A 24190-nucleotide genomic window follows, 5' to 3' on the forward strand; every position below is an offset into this window, starting at 1 on the left:
TCCTAACCTACTGCACTCTTCCTTCCCTATGCATTTCCAAATGTAAGTGACACTTAGGAAATTCCTTTGTAAAGTAGTATTCTAAAAATCTGAAGTTACTTTTATAGTACATAAAACATACAAATCCCAACTCTATTTTAGGTTTTGACCCCAAAAATTAGAGAAGACATGTTATTACTATATGGAAGAAAAAATTCAAAATATTACTAAGTGAAAGCTGCTAATTTAACTTCAATTTTGAAAATAACACCATGAAATGCTTCTATCATAATAACAAAGAGCACTAGAGTTTCCAAAATTAAGTACACTTTACTCAATTTAGTCATTCTGTTTCTTGAAAGGCTAATATACAAACCAACAGATAAAGATTTTGAGAAAGAGAGAGAGATGCTGGCTCAACACAAAGGCTCCCACTGAGAGTCATCCCATACAGGAACTACCTACCTAACATTACACTCGGCTTAGTGTCAAGTATTAACGGAAAGCCTGTCGCTGAAGGTCGTCAGTATGGGTTATTCTGGATAACCTATAGCTAAGTACCTTTCTATTACACTGTGACAACCTTTACACTTACCTGTGTTTTCGCAGATATGTTTCTAGTGTTTCTAAAAGACAACTAGAGTCAATTAAAACGACTTCATCCCTGCATTCTTGGGACATTAATTCCCATACATCCATCCAACAACCTCTGCAGAAAGAAGAAAGATTAGTAAGGAGGAGGAATACATAAGGGTAAAAACATTTAAAAAGTGGAGTAAAGGATTGCTTGATTTTACCTGGCTGGTCCCTGGAAAGGTCCATAATGCAAAATGATCCTACACTTGCTGTCCTTCCTGCGGTCTTCACTACTTCTCTTATCTGTACTTAACTTCTCTGAACTGACACTGCTACTGCTCCCTTCACTGTAGTACAGTACAGTACAAAGCTTAGTGACACGGAGGTTAGCTGAAGAAATAATTTCTATAATCTATATTAAATTCATGAACTTTAATAAATTAAAATATTAGCAGGATAAGTTAGCAAATTTGTATGCATATAATTACACATTCACTTCAAGCATATTAAAATGTTATTTAAACGTGCTCATCTATTTATATAAAAACTTCTGCTCAATTATTAATTTTACCTCATACAACTGAACAGCATTTATATTTATCAAGATAGCAACTGGTTAATATAAGCTCATAAGCATTTTATGAGCAAATGTACTTGGAATGTTCTAAAGTCAAAAGGGCTGAAAAAATTTATTTTCACCCACAAATGTGACTCAATATTCCAAAAATTGAAAATTATAACAACTTTGATCTACTCAATGTGACCTTATAGCTAGTCCATGGCCACAAAATTCATCTATGCCTTTATATTCACAAGCAGCTGGGAAAGTCACAGGTTAATCTTATAATAAATAAATTTTCATATATACTAAAATAGAAATAGCATACTAAGATGAATACTTTACATAGCCTAAATTAGTAGTAAGTACTATACAAATAATTTTTTAAAAACTTACTAAAAACTTCCCAGGCCCTCCCCTGCCCTCAAGTTTCAATGTGGCACCTGTCATGCATTTTGTTTTATTGAAGTGTGCACTCCAAGAGAAATCAGTGACAGTCTTCTTAATTTTGCACAATTCTGAACAACTGGCTACTGCCTGTTCTTCTGCAGGTCTCATTACAGTACTAGAAATTCACTACCTCGATGTGTGAAATGGAAAAAACCTCTGAATCTTTACTTAATCTACTCTATATAGTTATGTATTTCTCAACTTCCTGCCCACCATATAAGGTCATTCATACACACACACACACACACACACACACACATTTATTTATTTCAGTTCCCTATTCCCTCTAATAAGGGCTCAGGTCAAGAATCAGCACTCTTTATTTTTTGAAACAAAACCTCAACTCCTGCTCTGCCTTCCATGTTATATCCTTCTTTCAACTCTCATATTTCTTTTGCTAATTATGTTTGAGTGATCTATAATCCCCTAAAACTCAAATTCAAATCTCTCAAACTCAAATTCTCATAACTGAGACAAAGGTTTATGAAATCGGAGCTGGGGAATGATTATTCCACATCAAGATGTAAAAGCACTATCCTAAAAAAAGGTTTTAAAAATATATTCTACAATTCAAATCAAGATCTTATCCATAATCTCTCTACATCAAATGTTTTTATATTACTCCTTCAAGATGAGACTTTTTGAAAAAGAAATCTCTCCACTTCCTTGTTCTACTCCCATACTTTCCACTCACAGCTTAATCCATTACAACATTACACTGCATTCACCTATCCATTCTGATCTGGATTCAGCTTCCACTCAACCCGCAGAGCTGTTCATCAAGATCACCAGCTGTGTCTTTGCTAAGGGACACTTTAGGTCATTGCTAACCCAAGCAGTAGTCAACACTGCTGACCAGACCCTCCTAAAAATACTCTTTTCCCTTGAACTCTCTGGCCACTCTTTCTCAAGTTTCTTTACTGAGTTCTACTCTTATGCCATTAAACTGAATCCCTTGGCATTCTCTCTTACTCTACTCTTCCTCTTGGTGATCTTATGTATCATTCTCTAAGGTAATCTTGAACCATCAGCTACTGGTCTAGACTTTCTTTCAAATCTCAAACTTACTCCCAGACCAAAACAAAACTTGGGTTTAGTTGCATGGACATAAGAATACTCTCAGGAATTGCTGCAATTGGTTAGGCTGAAACCTAATCAATTGGATTATACTTTCCCTGGATAAAGTCTAAACAGAAAAAGGGGGAGCATAGGAAACATATCAAGTAGAGAATCACAGTAGCATACAATGACAGTGACTATCCAAAGTGGGAGAGGGAGCCTTGGCTACCCAATTGTACTCCCTGGTCTGTTCTCCATACAGCATATGGGAATAACCAGAGCTACCTTAGGAGACACTGCTTAAAATTAACTAACTCCATTCATACTATTTCATAACTCAGCAACAACCTTCTAAAACCTTTACACTCCATGTGGTAGCGCTGTAGCTGCAGAAAGATATGAAGTCTGTGAAGGTTTGTCTAGTTTTAAGCTGAGACATATAAAAACAGAACTGTATGTCGATTTAATGAAAGTAGAAAACTAACGGTGCAAAGTCATTGAGAATGAGGGGGACACAGAATCCAGAGCAAAATTGGAAGAACTGTTGTTTGAGCAAGGGGGGCAATGAACACATATGTGTAAAATGCCTGTTGCTTTTTAGTTCCTCGATGAAGAATATACACAACAGAAACACAGAAGGCAGGCTTTTTATTGTACCATACTATTCTTTTTTAAAAATATTTTATTGATTATGCTATTACAGTTGTCCCATTTCCCCCCCTTCACTCCCCTCCACCCTGCACACCCCCTCCCACCCACATTCCCACCCTTTAGTTCATGTCCATGTGTCCCAAGTTCTTTAGCTTCTACATTTCCCATATCATTCTTACCATCCCCTATTTTCTACCTACCATCTATGCTACTTATTCTCTGTACCTTTCCCCCTCTCCCCCTGCCACTCTGATGACCCTCTATATGATCTCCATTTCTATGGTTCTGTTCCTGTTCTAGTTGTTTGCTTAGTTTTTGTTATTTTAGGTGTGGCTGTTAATAACTGAGTTTGCTGTCATTTTACTGTTCTTATTTTTATCTTCTTTTTCTTAAATAAACCCCTCTAACATTTCATATAAGGGCTGGGTAATGATGAACTCCTTTAACTTGATCTTATCTGGGAAGCACCTTATCTGCCCTTTCATTCTAAATTAAAGCTTTGCTGGATAGAGCAATCTTGGATATAGGTCCTTGCCTTTCATGACTTGGAATACTTCTTTCCAGCCCCTTGTTGCCTGTAAGGTCTCTTTTGAGAAATCAGCTGACAGTCTGATGGGAACTCCATTGTAGGTAACTGTCTCCTTTTCTCTTGCTGCTTTTAAGAGTCTTTCCTTAGCTTTAATCTTGGCTAATGTAATTATGATGTGCCTCGGTATGTTCCTTCTCAGGTCCAACTTGTTTGGGACTCTCTGAGCTTCCTAGACTTCCTGGAAGTCTATTTCCTTTGCCAGACTGGGGAAGTTCTCCTTTGTTATTTGTTCAAATAACTTTTCCACTTATTACTCTTCCTCTTCTCCTTCTGGCACTCCTATAATTTGAACGTTGGAACGTTTAAAGATGTCCTGGAGGTTCCTAAGCCTCTCGTTTTTTGAATTGTTTCTTCATTCTTTTCTGCTTGGTGGTTTCTTTCTTCCTTCTGGTCCACTCCACTGATTTGAGTTCCAGTTTCCTTCTCATCACTATTGGTTCCCTGCACATTTTCCTTCATTTCACTTAGCGTAGCCTTCATTTTTTCATCTAATTTGCAACCAATTTCAACCAATTCTGTGAGCATCCTGATTATGTGTTTTGAACTATGTATCTGATAGGCTGGTTATCTCTTCTTCGCTTAGTTGTATTTTTTCTGGTGTTTTGATCTGCTCGTTTGGACCTTTTTTTTTTTTTGTCTTGTAGCGCCTGTTACGTAGTAAGGGGTGGGGCTTAGGTGTTCACCTGGGCAGGGCAACCCAGTTGCTGTGTTGTGATGCTGTATGTGGGGGTAGAGTCCGAGAGGGAATAGTGACACTAGCTCCATCCTCTGCCAGATTTCAGTCGTTTCCGCTGCTTCTCCCAAGCAAATTGAGCCCTTCTGGTGCTGATTCCTGGGTGGGTAGGTTTGTATATGTTCCAGGACCCTGTGGTTCTTTCCAATGAACTCTCCTGTGAGGCTGTGAGTCTCTCACGGCACCTCATCCCCCACAAGTATTTTCAGTTAGTGTTTTGAGGCTTTATTTCCCCATGCTAAGACCCTGGCTTGTACGGTCTGTCTTGCTCCCCAGTTTTGCCTGGTTTATCTGCATACAAATGTGGGATTGCCCAGTTCCGCAAGCCAAGCCGTTCCACGATCCACCGCCTCGCTGGGTCTGCCCGCTGCCATCCCGTAAGTCTGGGGTCCACCAGCCACTGCTCTTTATTTTGCCTCAACCACCCTCTGCCTGTCCACTCCACTCTGCCCCTCTTATCCATCGGGATGAATGTGTCTACTTTAACTCCTTCCTTGGTTATCAGACTTCCATATAGTTCAATTTTCTGTAAGTACTCATTGCTATTTTGTTTCTAAATTGTTGTTGTCCTTATTTTGGTTGTGCGAGGAGGCACAGGGTGTCTACCTATGCCTCCATCTTGGCCAGAAGTTGTACCATACTATTCTGTAGGTTTAGCTAATAGGTTAGTAAAGGTTACTGTCTTATGAGAAAATCAGGCTAGACTTTCAATTCACAAAGTCAGGAATTCTCTAAAGATGCTTAATACTAAATCAAGTAGTATGTGAAATAATCATTATCCTTAGATAACCACTTTGGGTTATGTAGAGCTTTTACTGGGTTCAGAGTGCTCTCACATTTAGAAACCATGTAATGGGTGATTTTTTTTGGATTCTAATTCTAACAAATCAATGTAAAAAGACACTTTATGAGACAGTTGAAAAAATTTGACTACAAACTGGGTACTGGATTATTATAGTTAATTCTGTGAGATGTTATAATGGCACTGTTGTTATGAAAGAAAATGTCCATATATTTAGAGATACATGTGGAAACATGCAAGAATAAAGCATGATGCCCAAGACTTGCTGGAAAATGCTGCAGCAAACAAAGAGTGGATAAGCAAAACAAACATGCCAAATCTCAGTAACTACTACTGAATCTGGGCAAAGGTATCTGGGGGAGAGGGATCCTTGTATATTCTACTTTTCTATGTGCTTAACAGTTTTTATAATAATACTTTTAAAAAATGTTTGCTTCCGGTTACAGAAAAAAATAAACCTTGTTAATAGATTACTAACACACAACCACCCGGTCGTCAAGGTCTTTTTATCAGGGAGGAAAATGTCTTTACATACAACAATGGTGTCAACATTTTCAAGGAGATAAGGAAAACTGACTTTTGAAACTAATTCGTAAGTATAATTTTTCATGATCCAATTCTCTCCAAAATGAGTTACTTCTTAGAAACTCCCTTCAAATTCCATGGCTTCTCCTTACCACCCACAACCCCAAGCAACTCTGAGGGGCAACTGATATATTGTGCTGGGAGATGAGGGCAGAAGCAACCTTGGGCACTGTAGCACCTAACCAAGAAGAAAACTTCGAATTAGTTACATAAACAAACACTGCTATAACTGATTCAAGCCTTTTCTTAATCTTTGATAAATTATTAGGAAGACCTACAGATAAGACAAGAAATATAAGCTATATATTAATATGATTAGTAATATGTAAATAGCTATATTAACATATCATTTAATGTATGTTAATATATTTAACATATTAATATAGTTTGATGAGTTATTAGCTATAGATATTCAAATATTCAACAATGAAGTGTGAATATTTACTCATAATTGTCTGTAATTATTATATTAATATATTGTATATATTAATACATTGTTAATATATAAATATTAAGTAAATCAAAAATGATATTACTACGAAAACCTTATATTGGCTACATAAATTTTCACAAACATCTCTACTTCTTTCCTCTGAAATACATTTCATATAAGAAACCTTTTTTAAAAACTTAAACCTATATGGAGAATTGGTGTAGTATCAGAAAAGCTTACATAAGTAGGACACATTTATTTTGACCTTTGTTATAATGTAACCAATTAAAGAAATAATACTACCAGTGTTTTTATTCTTTTTACTAAACATAATCAACATTTGTAATTTTAACAATGACAAAGTATCTTGGTAGTCAATTCTACTTACCCCAAAGGTTTTGGTTTGTGGGTATCTAAGGAGTGCAACTGACATCTCTTGTTCTTTTTACTTTTTGGAATAGCATCTATCATGTCATTTAATTTGGACCTAATTAAAAATAAACCATTAAAGATTTGATTAATATTTATTTTTCTTTAAAATTTTCAAAATATTTACTGCCTTTTAGTGAGAAGTATATTTTAAGTATTAGAGACACTGCACTTACTTTGAAAATTTCTCAGCAAATTCTAACCCAAAAGAGACTATACATTAGTCTTCCCATTCCATTCGCACTCTGTCAAACTGTTAAGAGACCTGCTCTATTCAATATACTCTTTCCCCCAGACTGCATCTGTTTCATTCATCGCTGCATCTGCACTTAATCTAGCACTGTGCCTAGTACTATATGACTGATTACTACCTGCTCTTAGCCACCTTACCTTCTCCAAATATTATCGAAACACACTATATCCTTGATGAGGAGTCATCAACAGAAATTTTATGCAAATACAGAAATATGTACAGCTAATATCCACAACCTATATCCAACTAATCAAGAAAGCCTATAAACTCTTTTATGTATATCCAGAAACAAATCACTTCTCATCACACCCACCACAACCACCTTTGCTCTATTCTCTTCAGCTTAGTAAACTGCAACAGCTGGCTTCCCAAATGGTCTCCTTGCTTCCACCCTTTGTCTTATTCCAAGGTTTCACTTAGCAGCTGGAGTGGTCTTTTCAAAATAAAAATCCCATTATGTTTTTCTCTGTTAAAAACCCTCTAAAGCTTCTTTTCTCAGGCAGAATAAAAATCCAAAGTCTCTACCATCACATCTAAGTAGGAAAGCCCCAGGATTTGGTCTTCAGACCTCTTCTCTTTTCCTGTATACACACTCTTTGATGACTATATCTCACCTCATGCGCTTAAATGTTACATGTGTGTGTATATATATAGTATTCTATATGTATTTACGTATAATATGTGTAGTTTAAAGACTATATACAAGAGGGGAACCAAAACAACAAAATTTACTTATAAAAACTGTGCATTCTTACACGTTTAAACTTCAGTCACCTTCAAAGTACTCTCCATTTGATACAATACACCTATCAAGACATTTTTTTTCCACTGCTCAAAACAGTTTTTGAACTCGCCAATTCTGATACCTTTTAGTGCTTCTGTTTCGCCTCTTCCACACTAGAAAAATTTTGCCCTTTGAAAATTTTTTCATCCGGCGAAGCAAAAAAAAAAGGTTGCTTGGGGCAAGATTAGGTGAATAGGAAGGGTGGGGATCGTGCTGTTTCGGTCAAAAACTGCTGAACACTCAGCGTGGTGTGGGCAGGTGCATTCATAAACCACCCATTATGAAGTGGGCAAACGTGCTCAAAGAGTGTTTGAAAAAAGGTCACTGAGGCCGAATGCAGCCTCTCATAACAAAGCCAGCTGGCACACTGATATAGATGAGTTGCTCCAATACTCACCTTGAGGTGGAAGCCTGTATTACCAAAGGACCACGCTCCAGAAGATAACTAGAGTTTTTCTGGGGGGGTCCCCTCATATATGTGTGTGTCTGTATATGTAGTATGTATATACACAGGGGCCACATCCACATAACATATGGAATATTATACACCCAAATACATACACATTTAAACCCATGAGGTGAGAGAAAAAAACGTCTTGATAGGTGTACTGCATCAAATGGAGAGTACTTTGAAGGTGACTGAAGTTTAAACATGTAAGAATACATAATTTTTATAAATGAATTGTTTTTTGGTTCCCTCCTCATATATATAAACCATAAATGTAATATTTAAACTACATATAGTGTGTGTATATATATATATATATATATATACACACACACACACACACACACAAAACTTAAACCCATTAGGTGAGATATAGTCATCAAAGAGTGTGTATACAGGAAAAGAGAAGAGGTCTGAAGACCAAATCCTGGGGCTTTCTTACTTAGAGGTGATGGTAGGGTCTGGCACAAATAACACCCCTTGTTTATTATAAACTCTTTTATGACAAAATCAAAAGCATGTAGCCCTGGCTAGTGTAGCTCAGTGGATTGAGCGCGGGCCTGCGAACCACACCATCGCGGTTTCGATTCCCAGTCAAAGCACATGCCTGGGTTGCAGGCCAGTTCCCAGCAGGGGACTCATGAGAGGCAACCATACATTGATACTTCTCTCCTTCCCTTCCCCTCTAAAGATAAATAAATAAAATCTTAAAAAAAAAAAAAGCATGTAATTCTGTAACATAATAGTATCCCACTTGAACACACCATTTGACATTTTAGGTAAAATGTTCAAACTTCTGTCCATCTCATGCGAGACATTCACGTACCCTGCCAGCCACACTCAAGCAAGCCTTACTTCTGCCAGACCCTGTATATTGAAGTGTGTATGTGTGCACGCGTGCACACGCATGTATGCATGCTGACAAACACTTTACATCTCTAGGCCAAAGCTGTCTGAACTCTACTTGGATGTCCAATTACTATTGCAAACTTAACATGTCTAAAAGGGAACTCTGCAAAATTATTCTTCCCACTCTTTTCCATCTCAGTAAAAGAAAACCATTTGTCCTACTCTTTAGACCCCAAATCTGAAAACCATCCTTGATGTCTTCCTCCATATCCAATCTATCCAAAAGTCCTGTTGGCTCATTCCTCAAATTATATCCAGGACCTTCTTCTTTTTTTTAAAGATTTTATTTACTTTTAGAGAGAAGGGAAGGAAGGGAGAAAGGGAAACACTGATGTAGGAGAGATACATCAGTGGGTTGCCTCTCTCACACCCCCAACTGGGGACCTGGCCTGCAACCCAGGCCCATGTGCCCTGAGAAACTGGCGACCCTTCGTTTCACAGGCCAGCCGGCACTCAATATACTGGGCCACACCACGCAAGGCAATCTATTTCTCATTATTTCTGTGGCCACCATACTGTTATATCTCACATGGATTATTAAACAGCCTGTTTCTCTGATCTTCCTCCATCCTTTAATTTATTCCCAACAGAGGTCAAAGTAAACCAAACTTCAAGTCAGACCATGTCACTATGGTCAAAACCCTCCCAAATCTTCCCATGTCACTCAGAGTTTTAAAAAAAAAAACCCTCAGGATGGCACTCCATAATTGGGCTTTTCATTATTCCTCTGACCTTATTTTTTTATTACTCTTCCCTTCATCCACCTGACTCCAGCCACAGTGGCTTCCTTGCTGTTCTTCAAATGTGTCAGGAAAACTCCAACACCTGAAGCCTTACATTGCTGCTCCTTCTCTGCCTTCCCTCAGCTATCCATATGGTTCACTCCGTTCAAGTCCATACTCAATCTTATTTTATCAGAGGCCTTCCCTAACCATCCTTCATATTAATTCTACCTACTCATTCTCTATCTTCCTTACTGATTTTCTCTGTAATATCATACCTGACAAATTACTTATGTGCTTATATCCTGCTTCTCCCCATAGGAAAACAGAAATTTTTAGTCATGGACACATACAAAATTACTGAACGTGAAATCAAGCTTTGTCCCAACCAAATTTAGAATAAAATCTCTGTCACCAAGTTTAAAAATTTAACAAACCATTTTCTCCTCTTTGATTATACTTACCCATGTACATAAAATAATGTATAAAGCTTCTTGGCATCAGTCATACAGCTTCGAGTTACAGATAAGACTCCCTTGGGCCCTATTGTCAAGGGTTCAAGGGCAGGATTTCCAGATTCTACAAGCTGGGAAAAGAGGCGCTCCACACTGCGACGACAACCAACACATGGGACAAGCTGAGAAAGTGCACTCAAGACTTCACGTGATGTCACCACCATGGCAATACTTAGATCTTGTTGCTTAAGCATACTATGTCGCTGAGAGAAAGAGAGAAAGAAAAATAAAGAAGAGTCCTTAAGGAATACATAAAATTATTCTTCCACTACTACTTCTGGTTCCTATCCTTGTGCATTTACTACAACCTAGAAAAGGCTTGCCATCACTATCTGCAACTGAGTCAGAAAGGCAATGGAGATGGCCTTGTCCACGCTGTACTGAGTTTGCTGCAGAAATCCCATTCTACACTTTAGGGTATAAAAAGCTCTATTTAGGATGTGCCTCAGCACAGAATAAAGAAGCCCTGCATCTGGAAATTTAGTGCTTATTCAGTGCATATGAAACTTAGTACTCCTGCTTAAAATTAAAAAAAATAAAAATTAATAAAGACACAACACAGATTTGCCATGTCTTCTGAACTTTTAACAACACACTATGTTTAACTACAGGAGTCAACTTAGGATGGTGATCAAGTAGAGCAGCAAATTCTCAACCTGGAGGTATGGACAGGCGTGCTATGGATTAGTAGGCAGGAACAATGTCTATCTTACCTATGTAGGAAAAGCCTGCAATGAGTAACTATCTCTAATATGCTGGTGCACATGAATGCTATCTGTTGGTTATGACAAGGTAGAAAAATGACTGAGAACCACAGCTGTAGAGACATGGGCAAAACTCTAGTAAATAATTTCTACCTGGATGGTGTTATAGTTACATTACAAATAATGCCCCCAGCTTTACTAAAAACAGATATCACCCAAAATAGATTTTTCTCGTATTTATTATTAACCATCCATTGAAAGTTTTCTCCAAAAGTAAAAACAGAATTCTGAAATAACAATTTATCCTCCATTATCTTAATTATATATAGTATATTATAAAGTACCATATACAAAAATCAAAAAGATCCCAATGCAGGATTAGTGTTTTTTTTTTACTTGAATAAAACAATTATTACAGAAGAAAACCAACAAGTTCTCAATGAAAAGTTGTATACCTTATCTTTGAAAAATAGAAAAGAGCCCTGGCTAGTGTGGCTCAGTGGATTAAGCACCAGCCTGTGAACCAAAGGGTTGCTGGCCAGGTCCCCAGTACGAGGAGCAAGAGGAAACCACACATGACATTTCTCTCCTCCTCTCTCTCTACCTTCCCCTCTCTAAAAATAAATAAATAAAATCTTTTAAAATAATAGGAAAGATGACTTGGTGAAATTAAAAATCCTACAGACATACAAAATGATAACACGTAACAACCAAATCTCTTTCACATAACAGATAAATAAATATATTCACAGTAGCAACAATAAAAGAAAGCAACTTCAGTGTAATCTTAAGACCTAGAGAGGGGGTGTGCAGGGTGAAGGGGAATGAAGGGGGAATAGAACAACTGTAATGGTATAATCAATAAAATATATTTAAAAAAAGAAAAAAAAGACCTAGAGAGCCCTAGGCAAAACAAAATGAATACTAACGGCTAAAATTTTCAATGACCCTTTCAAACACACACACATGAACACACACAATTTAAAATACTGCGTTTTAAAACTATTACCTGAATGAACTGCTTCAGTTGTGTACCATTATTTTGATGCCCATCGAGATTTAACACATTGTCAGGAAATTCCATCACCATCTTAATATGCAAAAGAATAAAAATCAATTATTTTATCTTATTTGAACACACACTACAGACTATGTTACAAATACTTAGGACAGAAATAGACCCCCAAAGCCAGATTCTCCCACTTGCCAAAAAAAATTAAAAAAAAAAAAAATCCAAGCCACACAAGTTTCTAAAGCCAGAAGCAGTATAGACATAAGGGACAAGAAAACTGAAGGTAGGCAGACATGAGTTCAAGTCCCAGCTCTGTCACTTACAATCTGTCATCTGATTCTCAGCTTCTTCATTTATAAAATGAGATCACACCCTGTCCAGGTGGCTCACTTGGTTAGAGCATTGTCTTAGTAAAATGAGATCACATAATAATTTTTGGTATTACTCACAAGGTAGGTTGTGAGGATTAAATGATATTTAAAAGTATTTGTTGCAGTGGCCAATAGTAGCATTTACTAAACAAAATAACCTGATACTTTACAGTAAATACGATGGCATTTTAAATTATTCTTCCTGACTATGGAATACAGTATATCTTAAAGTGCAAATCACTATATATATGATATACATCACATACAAATGAGAAGTACTCAGATCAGTACTTGGCACATAGTAAATGTCTGCTGTAATTATAAACTAAAAGGATACACTGAGATATTTATTCAGTTACCAAAATTCACTACCAGAAGAAGAGAAATATAAAAAAACTTAAGGATGTTTCAGGATGTCAGATAATGGGGAACTAGTAATTAACACATTTCACAGCACTGGTATTAAGAAGTACCATAGTTATGCACCACTAGGAAAGACCTATTATAACTAGGATATCACCAAATGAAAGCAGCAACTTCGGAGATGTTAAAAATAAGAAAAAAGTTTCCCTTCAAAACAATGAAATAAAGTAACACATTTGTATCTCAACTAACACACTGTTAAAGGTCTCAAACACACTGTGCTAGAACAAACTTCTACTTCCCGATAACAAGGTCCACAAACTTCTACACATCCAAAGAGTGCTGTCAGGTTTAAAGAGACCCATTTGAGGCAAAAACAAAACACTAAAAAGCCCACTTGAATGTGATCTTAAAAAGATTCCTTCCTTCACCAACCAGCACCACAAAGAACTGATTCTTTAATGGAGCTGACCATTCTTTTCCCTCCACATTAGAAAAGAGCCTTAAAAATTGCTTGTTCTAACAATAAACTGAGTGCTGAACAACTAAGACAAGTATAAGCAATACACATAATATCTTTTCTTGATTTGATAAGGTGGAAATACTGGATAGTGAAGTAGAGAAACAAAGCTGATGCTAAGGATGGACAATGACGCAGATAATCCAGAGGACTCTGTTCTAATTTCAAAGAGCCAGAATGCATGTATAATATGATCCAAATGTTTATATATGTTTATTTTCTTACAGGAAAAAAGCAAATAAGTAATATATTAAATGTGACTATCTCTAGGCAGTGAGAAGGTAGATGATTTTTTTATGTGTTCACATCTTTCTGAAACTTAATACAATGCACATATACTGCAATACTCACTATCCAAGGGGAAAGTTAAGTGTTCCTTGCTCCCAATTCTATATACATTATACCACGTTGAAAGACATGCTTTCATCTCAATAGCTTTTACTATTCTGGAAGTCTCCTCTTCCATACATACAAGCTATCCGTTCAAATCTCAATTTAAAATCAATTTCCAATTTTCAGGTTTATCAACTTCTCTGTAGTTTTCCCTCTCATAGTTTTCTTATAAATATTTTCAAAGAGTGATGATAATAATAAAGATACTTAATGTAGCTTCATATATACAAGGCATTGTTCTAAGTATTTTCATGTATTAACTTTATCGGCAGTACAAAGTAAAACTGGTCACTAGTCCACTTTAATAATGTAGCTCTAACCCTGCCCGGTGTAGTTCAGTGGATTGAGAGCGGGCCTGCGAACCACACACACGATCGTGGTTCAATTCCCAGTCAGGGCACATGCCTGGGTTACAGGCCAGTTCCCAGCAGGGGACTCACGAGAGGCAACCATACACTGATATTTCTCTCCTTCTCTTTCCCTCTAAAGATAAATAAATAAAATCTTTAAAAAAAAATAATGTAGCTCTAGGTGAATTGGTGAGGATGACTGAAATAAATGGGCAAAGTGTCTAATGATCCATACTGCCCATGGTGATTACCATACTTAACTCGAATTTTAAAAAAACAACAGAGTAATTCTGGTAAAACCTGATTTGGGTGAAATCCTAAATTCTGACTCTATATAAGTGAACAACTATGTTTCACTTTTTCAACAATTAAAGCCAAAGTCAAAGAACATACCTATCACATCGAGACCTGCTAGTTGACCTTTAAAATATGTATTTATATTTTAGCTCTTTGGTTTCGGCAGCGGCCAAAGAGAGATGTCAAAGGGGACACAGACATCACTGTTCAGCAAGCACCACATACACTGTGCCACCTTTGTGGTTTGAAGGCCTACCACCTTCAGAAGTCCACCTGCAGCAAGTGGAGATACCCTGTCAAGCAGAAGAGGAAGTCTAACAGGAGTGCCAAGGCTAACCAATGAAACACCCCCAAGACCGGTGGTACGAGGCACCTAAAAACTGTACACCACAGATTCAGGCATGATTACGTGAAGGACCACCACCTAAACCCAAGAGGGTAGCTGTTGCAGTGTCTCATTCATCTTGAGGATTTCAATGATTAAGTCATTCAATAAAATAAAATAAAATACAAAATGTATTTATATGTGTACACACACACACACAACATAGTGAATAATGCCTGCTTTAGGAATCCTTGTTAAATAATCAACAAGGGTTAAAATTTTTAAAAAAGAAAACCCTCATTTCAGACCATTTCATTTTCACCTAACTAATATTGACAGATGTCAAAATCAAGTCTCTTACTGTGTCTTTCCCCAGTTTTCACTGGCATAAATAATATTAAATTTTCTCTTGTACTTACTCTGCATTCACAATAAATACTCTGTCCCTGCTTTTCAAACATTTAGGACGATAGATTTTTTTACCTTGCAGTTTGCTGGCCAATCACTATATGCGCAACACTGAGAGATGACAATAAGGAAAAGGAACTAAAGGGAAACAAAGAAAATAGGTATACTACTTTTTTCACCATTCTTTAAAACCACTTCCTTGACTTAACCTTCATGTACAAAAAACAGTCATGCACAGTATTTCAGGGATGGTTTCCCAGAGGATCCCTTAGTGTCAGGCTTCATGATGAGGCTGCCTATCCTCACCTAGCCAAAAATACATGGAACGAGTCACTGTCCTGCAATTATTGCTTTATAAACTTAACTGAATCCATTACCCACTTTCACTCTGAAGTATCTGTCCTGGTTTCTCCTGACCACAGATAATCTGTTTTTTTAGAGCACTCTCATAAGTTGTAACCAACAATATCAAGTTTGTATTTATTAAAAATCATTGCCACTTTAGTTTTTACTTCTTTGTCCTCACAGCTATTTGTAATATCACCTTTAGTAAATTTTACAATCAAGAGTTGAAAGAGAACACTAAATACTAAACTTAAATGCTAAACACCTAATCCCCAGGTGGACATGCTACTATTTATCACTTTTTACAGTCTCGGTTAAAAATGCTTATGAGAGTTTCTAGTTCATTCATATCGATGTGAGTAAGGAGGGTAATCTACATTCCACGAGTATTGTAGCAATTTGACAGCATGTGTTGAGAACGTTTAAAAAGGTTCTCATTCTTTGATTCAATAGTTGTACTTATAGAAACCCGAGAAAAATAACACAAAGGTTTACACATTATTTATATTCTTATATTATTTACAGAATAAACTAGAGCTACCCCTATGTCCAACAAGGAATGATTAAATTATGGCACCTGACAACAAAGTATTACATGGCCATTAAAGTTGTTTAACAAGAGAAAAACGTTTTCAATGTTACATTTAGTGAAAAAAAGCAAGATACAAAGTGTTGAGAACAGATCTCAACCTTGAATCTCTGTTGTGTGTCTATGACTGGAATTACATCAAATGCTGCTGCTATATCCTTAGTTATCTGATTAAAAAATTTTTTTCTTTGTTGTTTCTTAATCTTTAAAGATTATCATATAAAGAATATTTTTTACTTTATTATTTTTTAAAGAACCTAAAATTGTCATTAAAGGTATCTCTAAACTAGTTATGTTTCCATCCACCTGCTACTTTATAATTCTATTAACACAGAAAAGAATTTGGCCATACAGCATGACACTTTCCTAAATATTCCTCCAGCTTACTTATTTGGGGTTTTCTCAAATACACCTACATAAGCATTGTACTCAAGTATTCAAACCCACTAAACTACCACGAGTCTTAAATGTGGACACAACATATCACATAAAGGAGAGGGCCACTTCCTCACATATGAGCTTCTTAATTGCATTTTACAAATACAATTTAAAATAACCAGTCTTAAGGGGAAAAAAATTAAAAAGTAAAAAACCACCCCAAAACATAAAATAGCCACTTTAAGGCTAGAGGTTTCAGCTTCTCTTAGAACGATAAACATTTGTAACTAACTAAACATAACTAGACTTAACACCTAGGAGCTAACAAGATTCTAAAACTACTAGAAATAAAGATAACAATGTTTTCTCCATGCCTTACCTATGGACCCTAGGAACAAAGACCAAACCAAATGCTAACTTTAGGGATACACTGCTGTCAAACTACCAATGGACCAAGAGAGCAAAACCTCTATTTCTCCTTTGCTCTTGTCCAACAGGTGCTTGCTTTGCATTCTTCCTTTAAGTAGTATTTGGCAGAATGGTTCTGAAAGAAACTTGTTTCCCTAAATATAATGCATCGATGACAAGAATTTTCACTAACCAGCATACAATGATGTGCAGAAGTTCCAAGACAAAGCAATAAAAAACGGCTTTTCCTAAATAAAATGCTATTTTAAGATATTTAAATTAAGTAAACCTAAATTTTATTTGCCTTGGTCAGAAACCCACAATGCAATAAAAGCAAAGCTCAAAACACCAAATTCAGTCCAATCCCAACTTCTCTGAAGAGGTAAGTACAATAACACATCACAGTGTAAGAACAGATCTTTTTCTATAGGAAATTTTGGAAACGAGTATCATTGTACAGAGAGTACAGTATAAAAACACTCCCCAAAGTTGGCTATTTTAATGTACTATGTAACAGAAACATCCATGCTGCATTAAAGATGGCTATGTGGTCATAAGGAGAGAAGTTAGTGTTTATTAAAATTTTGTGAATACTCAAATTTATGTGGATTTCCTCTACACTTTGATATTATACACTCAATGGTAATCTTATGTCCAAACCCAAAGAATTAAAAAAAAACTTCGAAGGCATTCTGGGACAATAAACATAAAAGGTTGATATGGGCTCCAAAAGTGTGTTGGAGGGGGAGAGAAGGAAACTGTGGACAGATGAACTTATATAAGGTGTTTTCAAATTGAGAAATGCACCATTTAATTTGATCTGAGTGCTAATTTTTTAACTACTTAAAACACAAGTCCAATATACTTTTAATGCAAAATGTACAAATATCATAACCAAGGTATACAAGTATCTTCTAGTGCTTCAATACAAATTTTTACCTTACTTATGAGGCCAAAACATTCCACCTTTTTCCAAGAAAAAAATTATCTTAAATTATTATAGATGCTTTCACTTTAAAAAGTTCTAACAAATGAAGTCATTCAATAGCTCTTCCAATCCTTTTAAAAGTACTGCAGCTCAATTAAGTCTTAATTGAGACTGGTAGACAGAAAGGCATAGACTGGCATCTCTACAATGACTTGCATTTTATATAAAATTTGGAATAAAGTAGATATTTGCAAAAAATAATTCAGGAACAAAACAGATCAGCTGCCTTAAGAAAGCCAAAAAGGAGAAAATGAAGAGACTTAGTTACACCTTTTCAAAATAGGCAAATAGGCTTCAGCACCATCAAAACAGATTTCAAAAGATATTATGAATAGATTCATTTCATTTCTTAGGAAATAGTGGCAACAACTGCACTCATTTCCTGTTCAGATTCGATTCAAATTTCTGCCATTTCCTTTTAAAGGAAATACTACAGCAACACAGAGCAGAGGGTCTGTAATGCTGTAGCACCACCAAATCTAAAAAGGAAAACTACCAAGAATTGGGTTTTGACATTCAAGATGAACAATCAGCTTTTTATAATGCTCTAACATTCAATAATTTTGCTTCCTTAAAAAAATGTCTACCAGTGAACTAAAGAACAACTAATGCCAAGAAAGCACATTTTGAAGAGTCATGGCCTAGCAGTAAAATCATTCCTAAGAGTTTTAATGTACTAGACAATACGAGACTATTTACAACGAAATCAAATCATTTTAGTGGAATTTTAACTCTGCAAGAGTATGTCACTGTGCCCTCAATAATGTAGTGGGAGCTGTAGTGAGAGCTGTAGTATTAAGATAGACAATATACAGATAGCAGTGTAGCTGCGACACTTCCAGATAATTAAGGCTCCCTGAGGGTAGGTGGTTTCTGTAAGGTATAGGCCCCAAACACCCAAGATCCTTCCACCCTTCCGAAGCGCGTGCTTTGGCAAGAGCAGCGTCCCCTAAAGGGAAAGGGTAAAGGGAAAACGGTTCAAAAAGGAAGGATAGCTTAGGGAGAGGGGCTCGAAGTGCGCACGGAGCGCCAGGGGCCCTGCAGAGGTTACCGAGCGACCCACTGCAAAGGCGAGTTTGTGGGGCCTGCCGGAGAAAAGGCCTCGCCTAGGAGTTGCAACACACTCTTTCTCCAGTACGCAGCGCTCGGCCTGGGGGAGGGGGAGGAGGGAAACAGCTGCCAGGGGAGCGGCGAACCCGGCCCTCTCACCGTGAGGGTGTCGTCTATGAAGAGGGGAATCTGCCTCTTCTCGAAGGGGAACTCCTCTTCCCCGTCCCTGCACACTGCCACCAGTCGCGCCATCGTCCCCGACGCTGCCGTTGCCACCGTCACCACCTCCTCCCAGCTGCTGCTGCTGCTGCTGCCGCCGCCGCTGCTCCTGCTGCTGCTGCCGCCTCCTCCCAACTCCTGCCTGCAACAGCCAAACGCCGCGAGCTTCAGCACCCGCCGCCGCACAGCACATTCGCCACGGGGGGGAGGGAGAGAAGCAGGAGGGTATCCGAGAGTCGAGCTGCGTTTCCCATCACCCGATTCCACACGCGCTCAGCCAATCAGCGCCGAGCGGTGACGGGACCCGCCCCCTCGCGCCGCTTTCCCTCCCCACCCCCCTCCGCGGCCGGTGTCCACTCAGGGTCCAGAGAGGCGGAAGAGACTCGGCGGCCCCAGGGCTTCCCTAGCCCGTCCCTGGAGTCCCGGCTCCAGGACCTCACCTCAGGCCTCAGCTCCACAACCCACTGCCCGCTTCCCGCCGCCGGGGACCCCAGAGCTGACCCCTTTCTCCCCCTTTCTTGGAGCGCCCCGCCCAGTCAGTCCCTTGGGCTGCAGTTGCTCAGCGCGACCCCGCCCCTGGGAGGGGTCGACCCCGCCTCGGCTCTGCGGAGGCCAAGTGGGGAGGCTCAGACCCTTTCCTCACCGTTCTCAAGGAGACCTCTGGGCTCTAACCTCCGCTTTCGTGGTCGCCTCCGTGACCCCCACCTTTGCTCCCCGTTACCGGCTGACGAGGCCCGCGTCAGGACCGGCCAGGGCGGGAGAGCGGCGCCGAATGCCGTTTCCTCTCCGGGATCAGCCGCTCGCGCCACGGGGAGTGGGGGAGGGAGGGCGGTGGACTTGGGGAGGGTGGGGCAGGGAGGGGCGGAGAACGTCGGGCGGGGCTCCGCCTCCTCTCGCGAGACTGTAGAACACCCCTGCCAAGTCGCTTTCAAAACTGTAGCGGTGGGGGTAGTCCCCCCCCCCCACGTTCCCTGGAGCCGGGTGAGGAGTATAGCTACTCGAATAAATTAAAAACAGGGCTGCTGAGAATGACTGGGTAGACCTAAACCTCAGGCCCCCAACGCGCGTGCCTGGAAGCCGCTCTCCCAAGGGCCGAGAGGCGAAGGGAGCCAAGCCGAGCTGAGTCAGGAACCACCCGAGGTTTGAGGCCCAGTGAGGACCTGGGTAAGTGGGAAGGAGCTGAGGCTTTCAAAGTCAATGACAGCCAAAGGCGGGAATAAGGGAAAGGGAGACGGGCATCTGCAGGGTAAGAAACAAACTCTGGGCTTGGTTTCCAGGTACTGGACGTCGCTTTCCGAGACACTCCGATTAACGAGGAGCCAGCTGTGTCACTGCTTCCCAGACTGAGACTGCGTTGAGATACCGCCAAGGAGGCAATTCTTAAGTGCTGAATTTTGTTGTTGTTGTTACACTTAGAGGCAAGACTATGTGTAGAGTGGCTTGCGTATGCGCCCTAACCAGCGAACCTTCCTGAGCCGGGTTAATGTTAACTTAGGAAATCAGATAGGACACTAGTTCCCTTGGGCAAAGTACTGGTACTGGCCAAAGGCCCTCCCCTTTCACCCTCTTCTAAGAAGCGGAGCCGGTGTAAAGACGATTCACTTATACTCGCGTGCCACCATGTACTCAGTTCCTACCTTGAAGGCTTTGAAAGCCTGTTGTAAAGCCAAAATAATTGTCAGGAAATATTTTGCCTAGGGAAAGAATGCCGATTTTAAGGATAAATCCATTCGCTGCTCTAATCCTGATAATGGATCTGTATTTCCTGGGGGAATAGGCTAGAGTTGTGATACTGACCTTTCAAAAATATTTTGGTTGCCCAGGCCAGGTCGCTAAGTTGCTTAGAGCGTCGACCCTATGTTCCAGGGTTGCGGATTCGATCTCCGATCAGGGCACATGTAGAAAACAACCAATGATAGGTCGATGTTCCTTCTCTCCCTCTCCCTCCTTCTCCCGCCCTCTCCCCCTTCCTCCCTCTAAAAAAATTTTTAATTAAAAATATTTTGGACATCACATACAGTCTTAAGAGATTCACATAGTGCATCCTTAGCCAATGTTGACTTAAGATATTGTGTGGTCACTGTTAGGGTGGAAGAACCATTGTTAAGTCCCAAAGTGCGATTATCTAGTAAGTATTTATGTCTTGTGACCATGTTGGTAGAGCTAAACAGTGTGGTCGGCTTGAATCCAGTGAGCATCTAGGATGTGCATGCAGTTTCTGACAGGTTAGACTACATGGCCAAAGCTTGGACATTTTTAGGGAATCATGTGTTTATGTAAAAACATTCCTAAGGAAAAAAGAATAATGTGGTTTTTAAGATCTAAAGGTGCTCCTATAAAGACTTGATTAATGTGACTGCTTTATACCTTTACGTTTTTTATTGATTGATTTTAGAGAGAGAAACATCGATTTGTTCTTCCACTTATTTGTGCACTCATTGGTTGTTTCTTGTATGTGCCCTGACCCAGAATGAAAGCTGCAACCTTGCCATATTGGGATGACCCTCTAACCAACTTGAAACCCAGCCAAGGCTACCTTTTAAACTTTCTTTGGACTATGGTTAGTAAAGGACATTGAAAGTAGCAAGCTCAATATATAGGTGCTAATTTTAATAACTTTTGTGACTGAGTACATACCAGTACTAGCAAAGAACAGAGGAAGTAAATGGGGATTTAAGTCTAACTTATAAAAGCCTTTAAAATTCAAATATAAAACATAAGGAAACCACAATTTCTTTCTAAGTTTACTATACCTGACTTGGATATGTTTTTTGTCTACTGACATAAAAATGCTTACCGACCACCATGTTTACTATCTTTGGACAATGTTTCACATACTATAGGTATTCAATAAATACTTATAAAGCTAAAAAGGTGGTTAATTTGTCAGATTACTTGCTCTTAAGAGGTTAAGGAGATAGCCTAGGTGCTACAAATATGATTAAATCATATTATAAAATTATATTGAGGAAAAATGTCTAGAAAATTATTTCATTGCAAAACAATTCCTAGAAGTTTTAACTATATATCTTACTTTTACAATATATCTTAGTTTTACAAAATTTTTTTAAAGATTTTATTTATTTTTAGAGACGAGAAGAGAGGGAGAGAAATATCAACTGGTTGTGTCTTGCTCGCCCCCAACCTGGGACGTGGCCTACAACCCAGGCATGTGTCCTGACTGGGGATTGAGCTGTAACCGTTTGGTTCACAGGCCAATGCTCAGCCCACTGAGCCACACTAGTCAGGGCTAATTTTTATTAAAATCTTCACTGTTTGTCTGTCTTCAGCTATAAGCAGTAGTGCTGCAGCAGATACTACATGACTAAATATGTACCTGCCTTTAGAGAGTTTGCCTCTAATTGACAAAATAAGTCATTACTATATAAAAAAGCCAGTTGTTGCCTATTTTTGGCATTGTGAAGGTCAAGGTGGAAGGATTTGAAATGTCAGGAAGGAGAATGTAATCAACGGTGGAGGACATTTTGCTGTTACCTAATAAAGAACACTTGAAGTGATTGAGATGTGATAAATTATCCGCAAAAATGCAATTTTTCTTCTTATACAGGTCCCCAGTATGTGAGAGCCAGGTACAAAAATCAGGTATAAATGACATGACTATTTTCCAAGCTACCTAGGTTTAAAAGAAATGAAGAGTACTGATTTATTCCTTATTATTTATCTTCATAGACTATACATAAACTGCTAGGGAGCAAAGTATGTTTTTGTGTGATTTATACAACATTGGTGTAGAATAAAAATAAAACTGGTTGTCATCTTCTAAACACAAAGCTATTCATGTATATGAGGTAGATATCACTTGTTTATAATTGTGTAAAATGAAAGTCACTTTCAGAAGCTTGTAGGATAAGGTCTTAGACCAGATTAAATGTAATCTTTTTTCTTCTCTTTACCTCTCCCTTCTCTGTCCTCAAATATTGATACTTGAAAAGAAAACTGAGTTAATTGTAATTGTCACTATACTAACCATGTTGTTTTACATGGTAAAATTAACAACAGAGTCCCTGGCTGGTGAAGCTCAGTGAATTGAGAACCGGCCTGCAAACCAAAGGGTCGCTGGTTTGATTCCCAGTCAGGGACATGCCTGGGTTGCAGGCTAGGTCCCTAGTTAGGGGTGCATCAGAGGCAACTACACAGTGATATTTTTCTCCCTCTCTTTCTTTCTCCCTTCCTTCTCCTTTCTCTAAAAATAAAATTTTTTAAAATATTAACAGAATGCTATTTAAATTACCATGGTTGTCCAAATCTGTAAATTGAGTTTTCTTTTTCATGAGTTAACAGTGGGAAACTGTCTATCAAAAAGAGACACATTTTCCCCACTTAGATTTTTTGTGAAAGGTTTTATTTATTCTTAGAGGGAAAGGAAGGGAAAAATAGGAGAGAAATATGGATATGACAGAGATACACCGGTTGCCTCTTATATGCCCCCAAATGGGGACCCAGCCCACAGCCCCGGCATGTGTTCTGCCTGGGAATCGAACTGATAACCCTTCGGTTCTCAGGTGGGCACTCAGTCCACTGAGCCACACCAGCCAGGGACCCACTTACATTTTTTTAGAGAGAAAATAATGTCCACAAGTTAAAATGTAAGCCCTTGAAGGTAGGGCCTTTGTCTTACTTTCTGTTGTTTCCCTGGACCTACGTGTACCTGGCACATTGGAGCTCAATAAATCCTTGTTGCATGGTCTCTTTCTCTTCTGAAGGTAGAATCAAGTCAGAAGGATCTTTTTTACTAATTCTGGTTATGAATGCTATTTCATTAGCTTTCTCTTACATAAATATCATAATTGGAGGTGGAAAACACATAATTCACTTTGTTCTTTTAAGTTATGGTTCAGTATGTGTAATTGTGAGGCATAAACTTCCTGAGATATTTATGACCTAGAAAAGGATGAGGGAGCGGTTACTGACAAGCAGCAATAAGACCACATATTCATTAAGTCATCAAATTACCTACTTTAAATTACATTTAT

At 38.6% G+C, this 24190-nt stretch overlaps 1 protein-coding gene across 4 annotated transcripts in view; it reads right to left on the reverse strand.

Annotated features, from left to right (window-relative positions):
- The window catches only part of GGNBP2 (gametogenetin binding protein 2), a 35776-nt gene extending 15743 nt beyond the window's left edge, over window positions 1–20033 (reverse strand). For 3 of the 4 annotated variants that reach the window (XM_037069801.1, XM_037069802.1, XM_037069799.1), the window contains exons 1-6: window positions 19840–20033; window positions 19137–19338; window positions 12190–12270; window positions 10426–10679; window positions 6805–6903; window positions 575–688 (exon numbers count right to left, since the gene is read on the reverse strand). In XM_037069801.1, coding sequence (XP_036925696.1) covers window positions 575–688; window positions 6805–6903; window positions 10426–10679; window positions 12190–12270; window positions 19137–19229 — 641 coding nt within the window. In that variant the 5' untranslated portion in view covers window positions 19230–19338; window positions 19840–20033. Of the gene's footprint in view, window positions 1–574; window positions 689–6804; window positions 6904–10425; window positions 10680–12189; window positions 12271–19136; window positions 19399–19839 lie in introns of those variants that run through there. The other variant, XM_037069800.1, reaches the window with a different exon arrangement.
- Window positions 20034–24190: the final 4157 nt, after the last annotated feature.

This window comes from Sturnira hondurensis, unplaced genomic scaffold, assembly GCF_014824575.4.
Source record: "Sturnira hondurensis isolate 20B ecotype Veracruz unplaced genomic scaffold, ASM1482457v3 Scaffold0018728, whole genome shotgun sequence".
NCBI classification, from domain to species: domain Eukaryota; kingdom Metazoa; phylum Chordata; class Mammalia; order Chiroptera; family Phyllostomidae; genus Sturnira; species Sturnira hondurensis.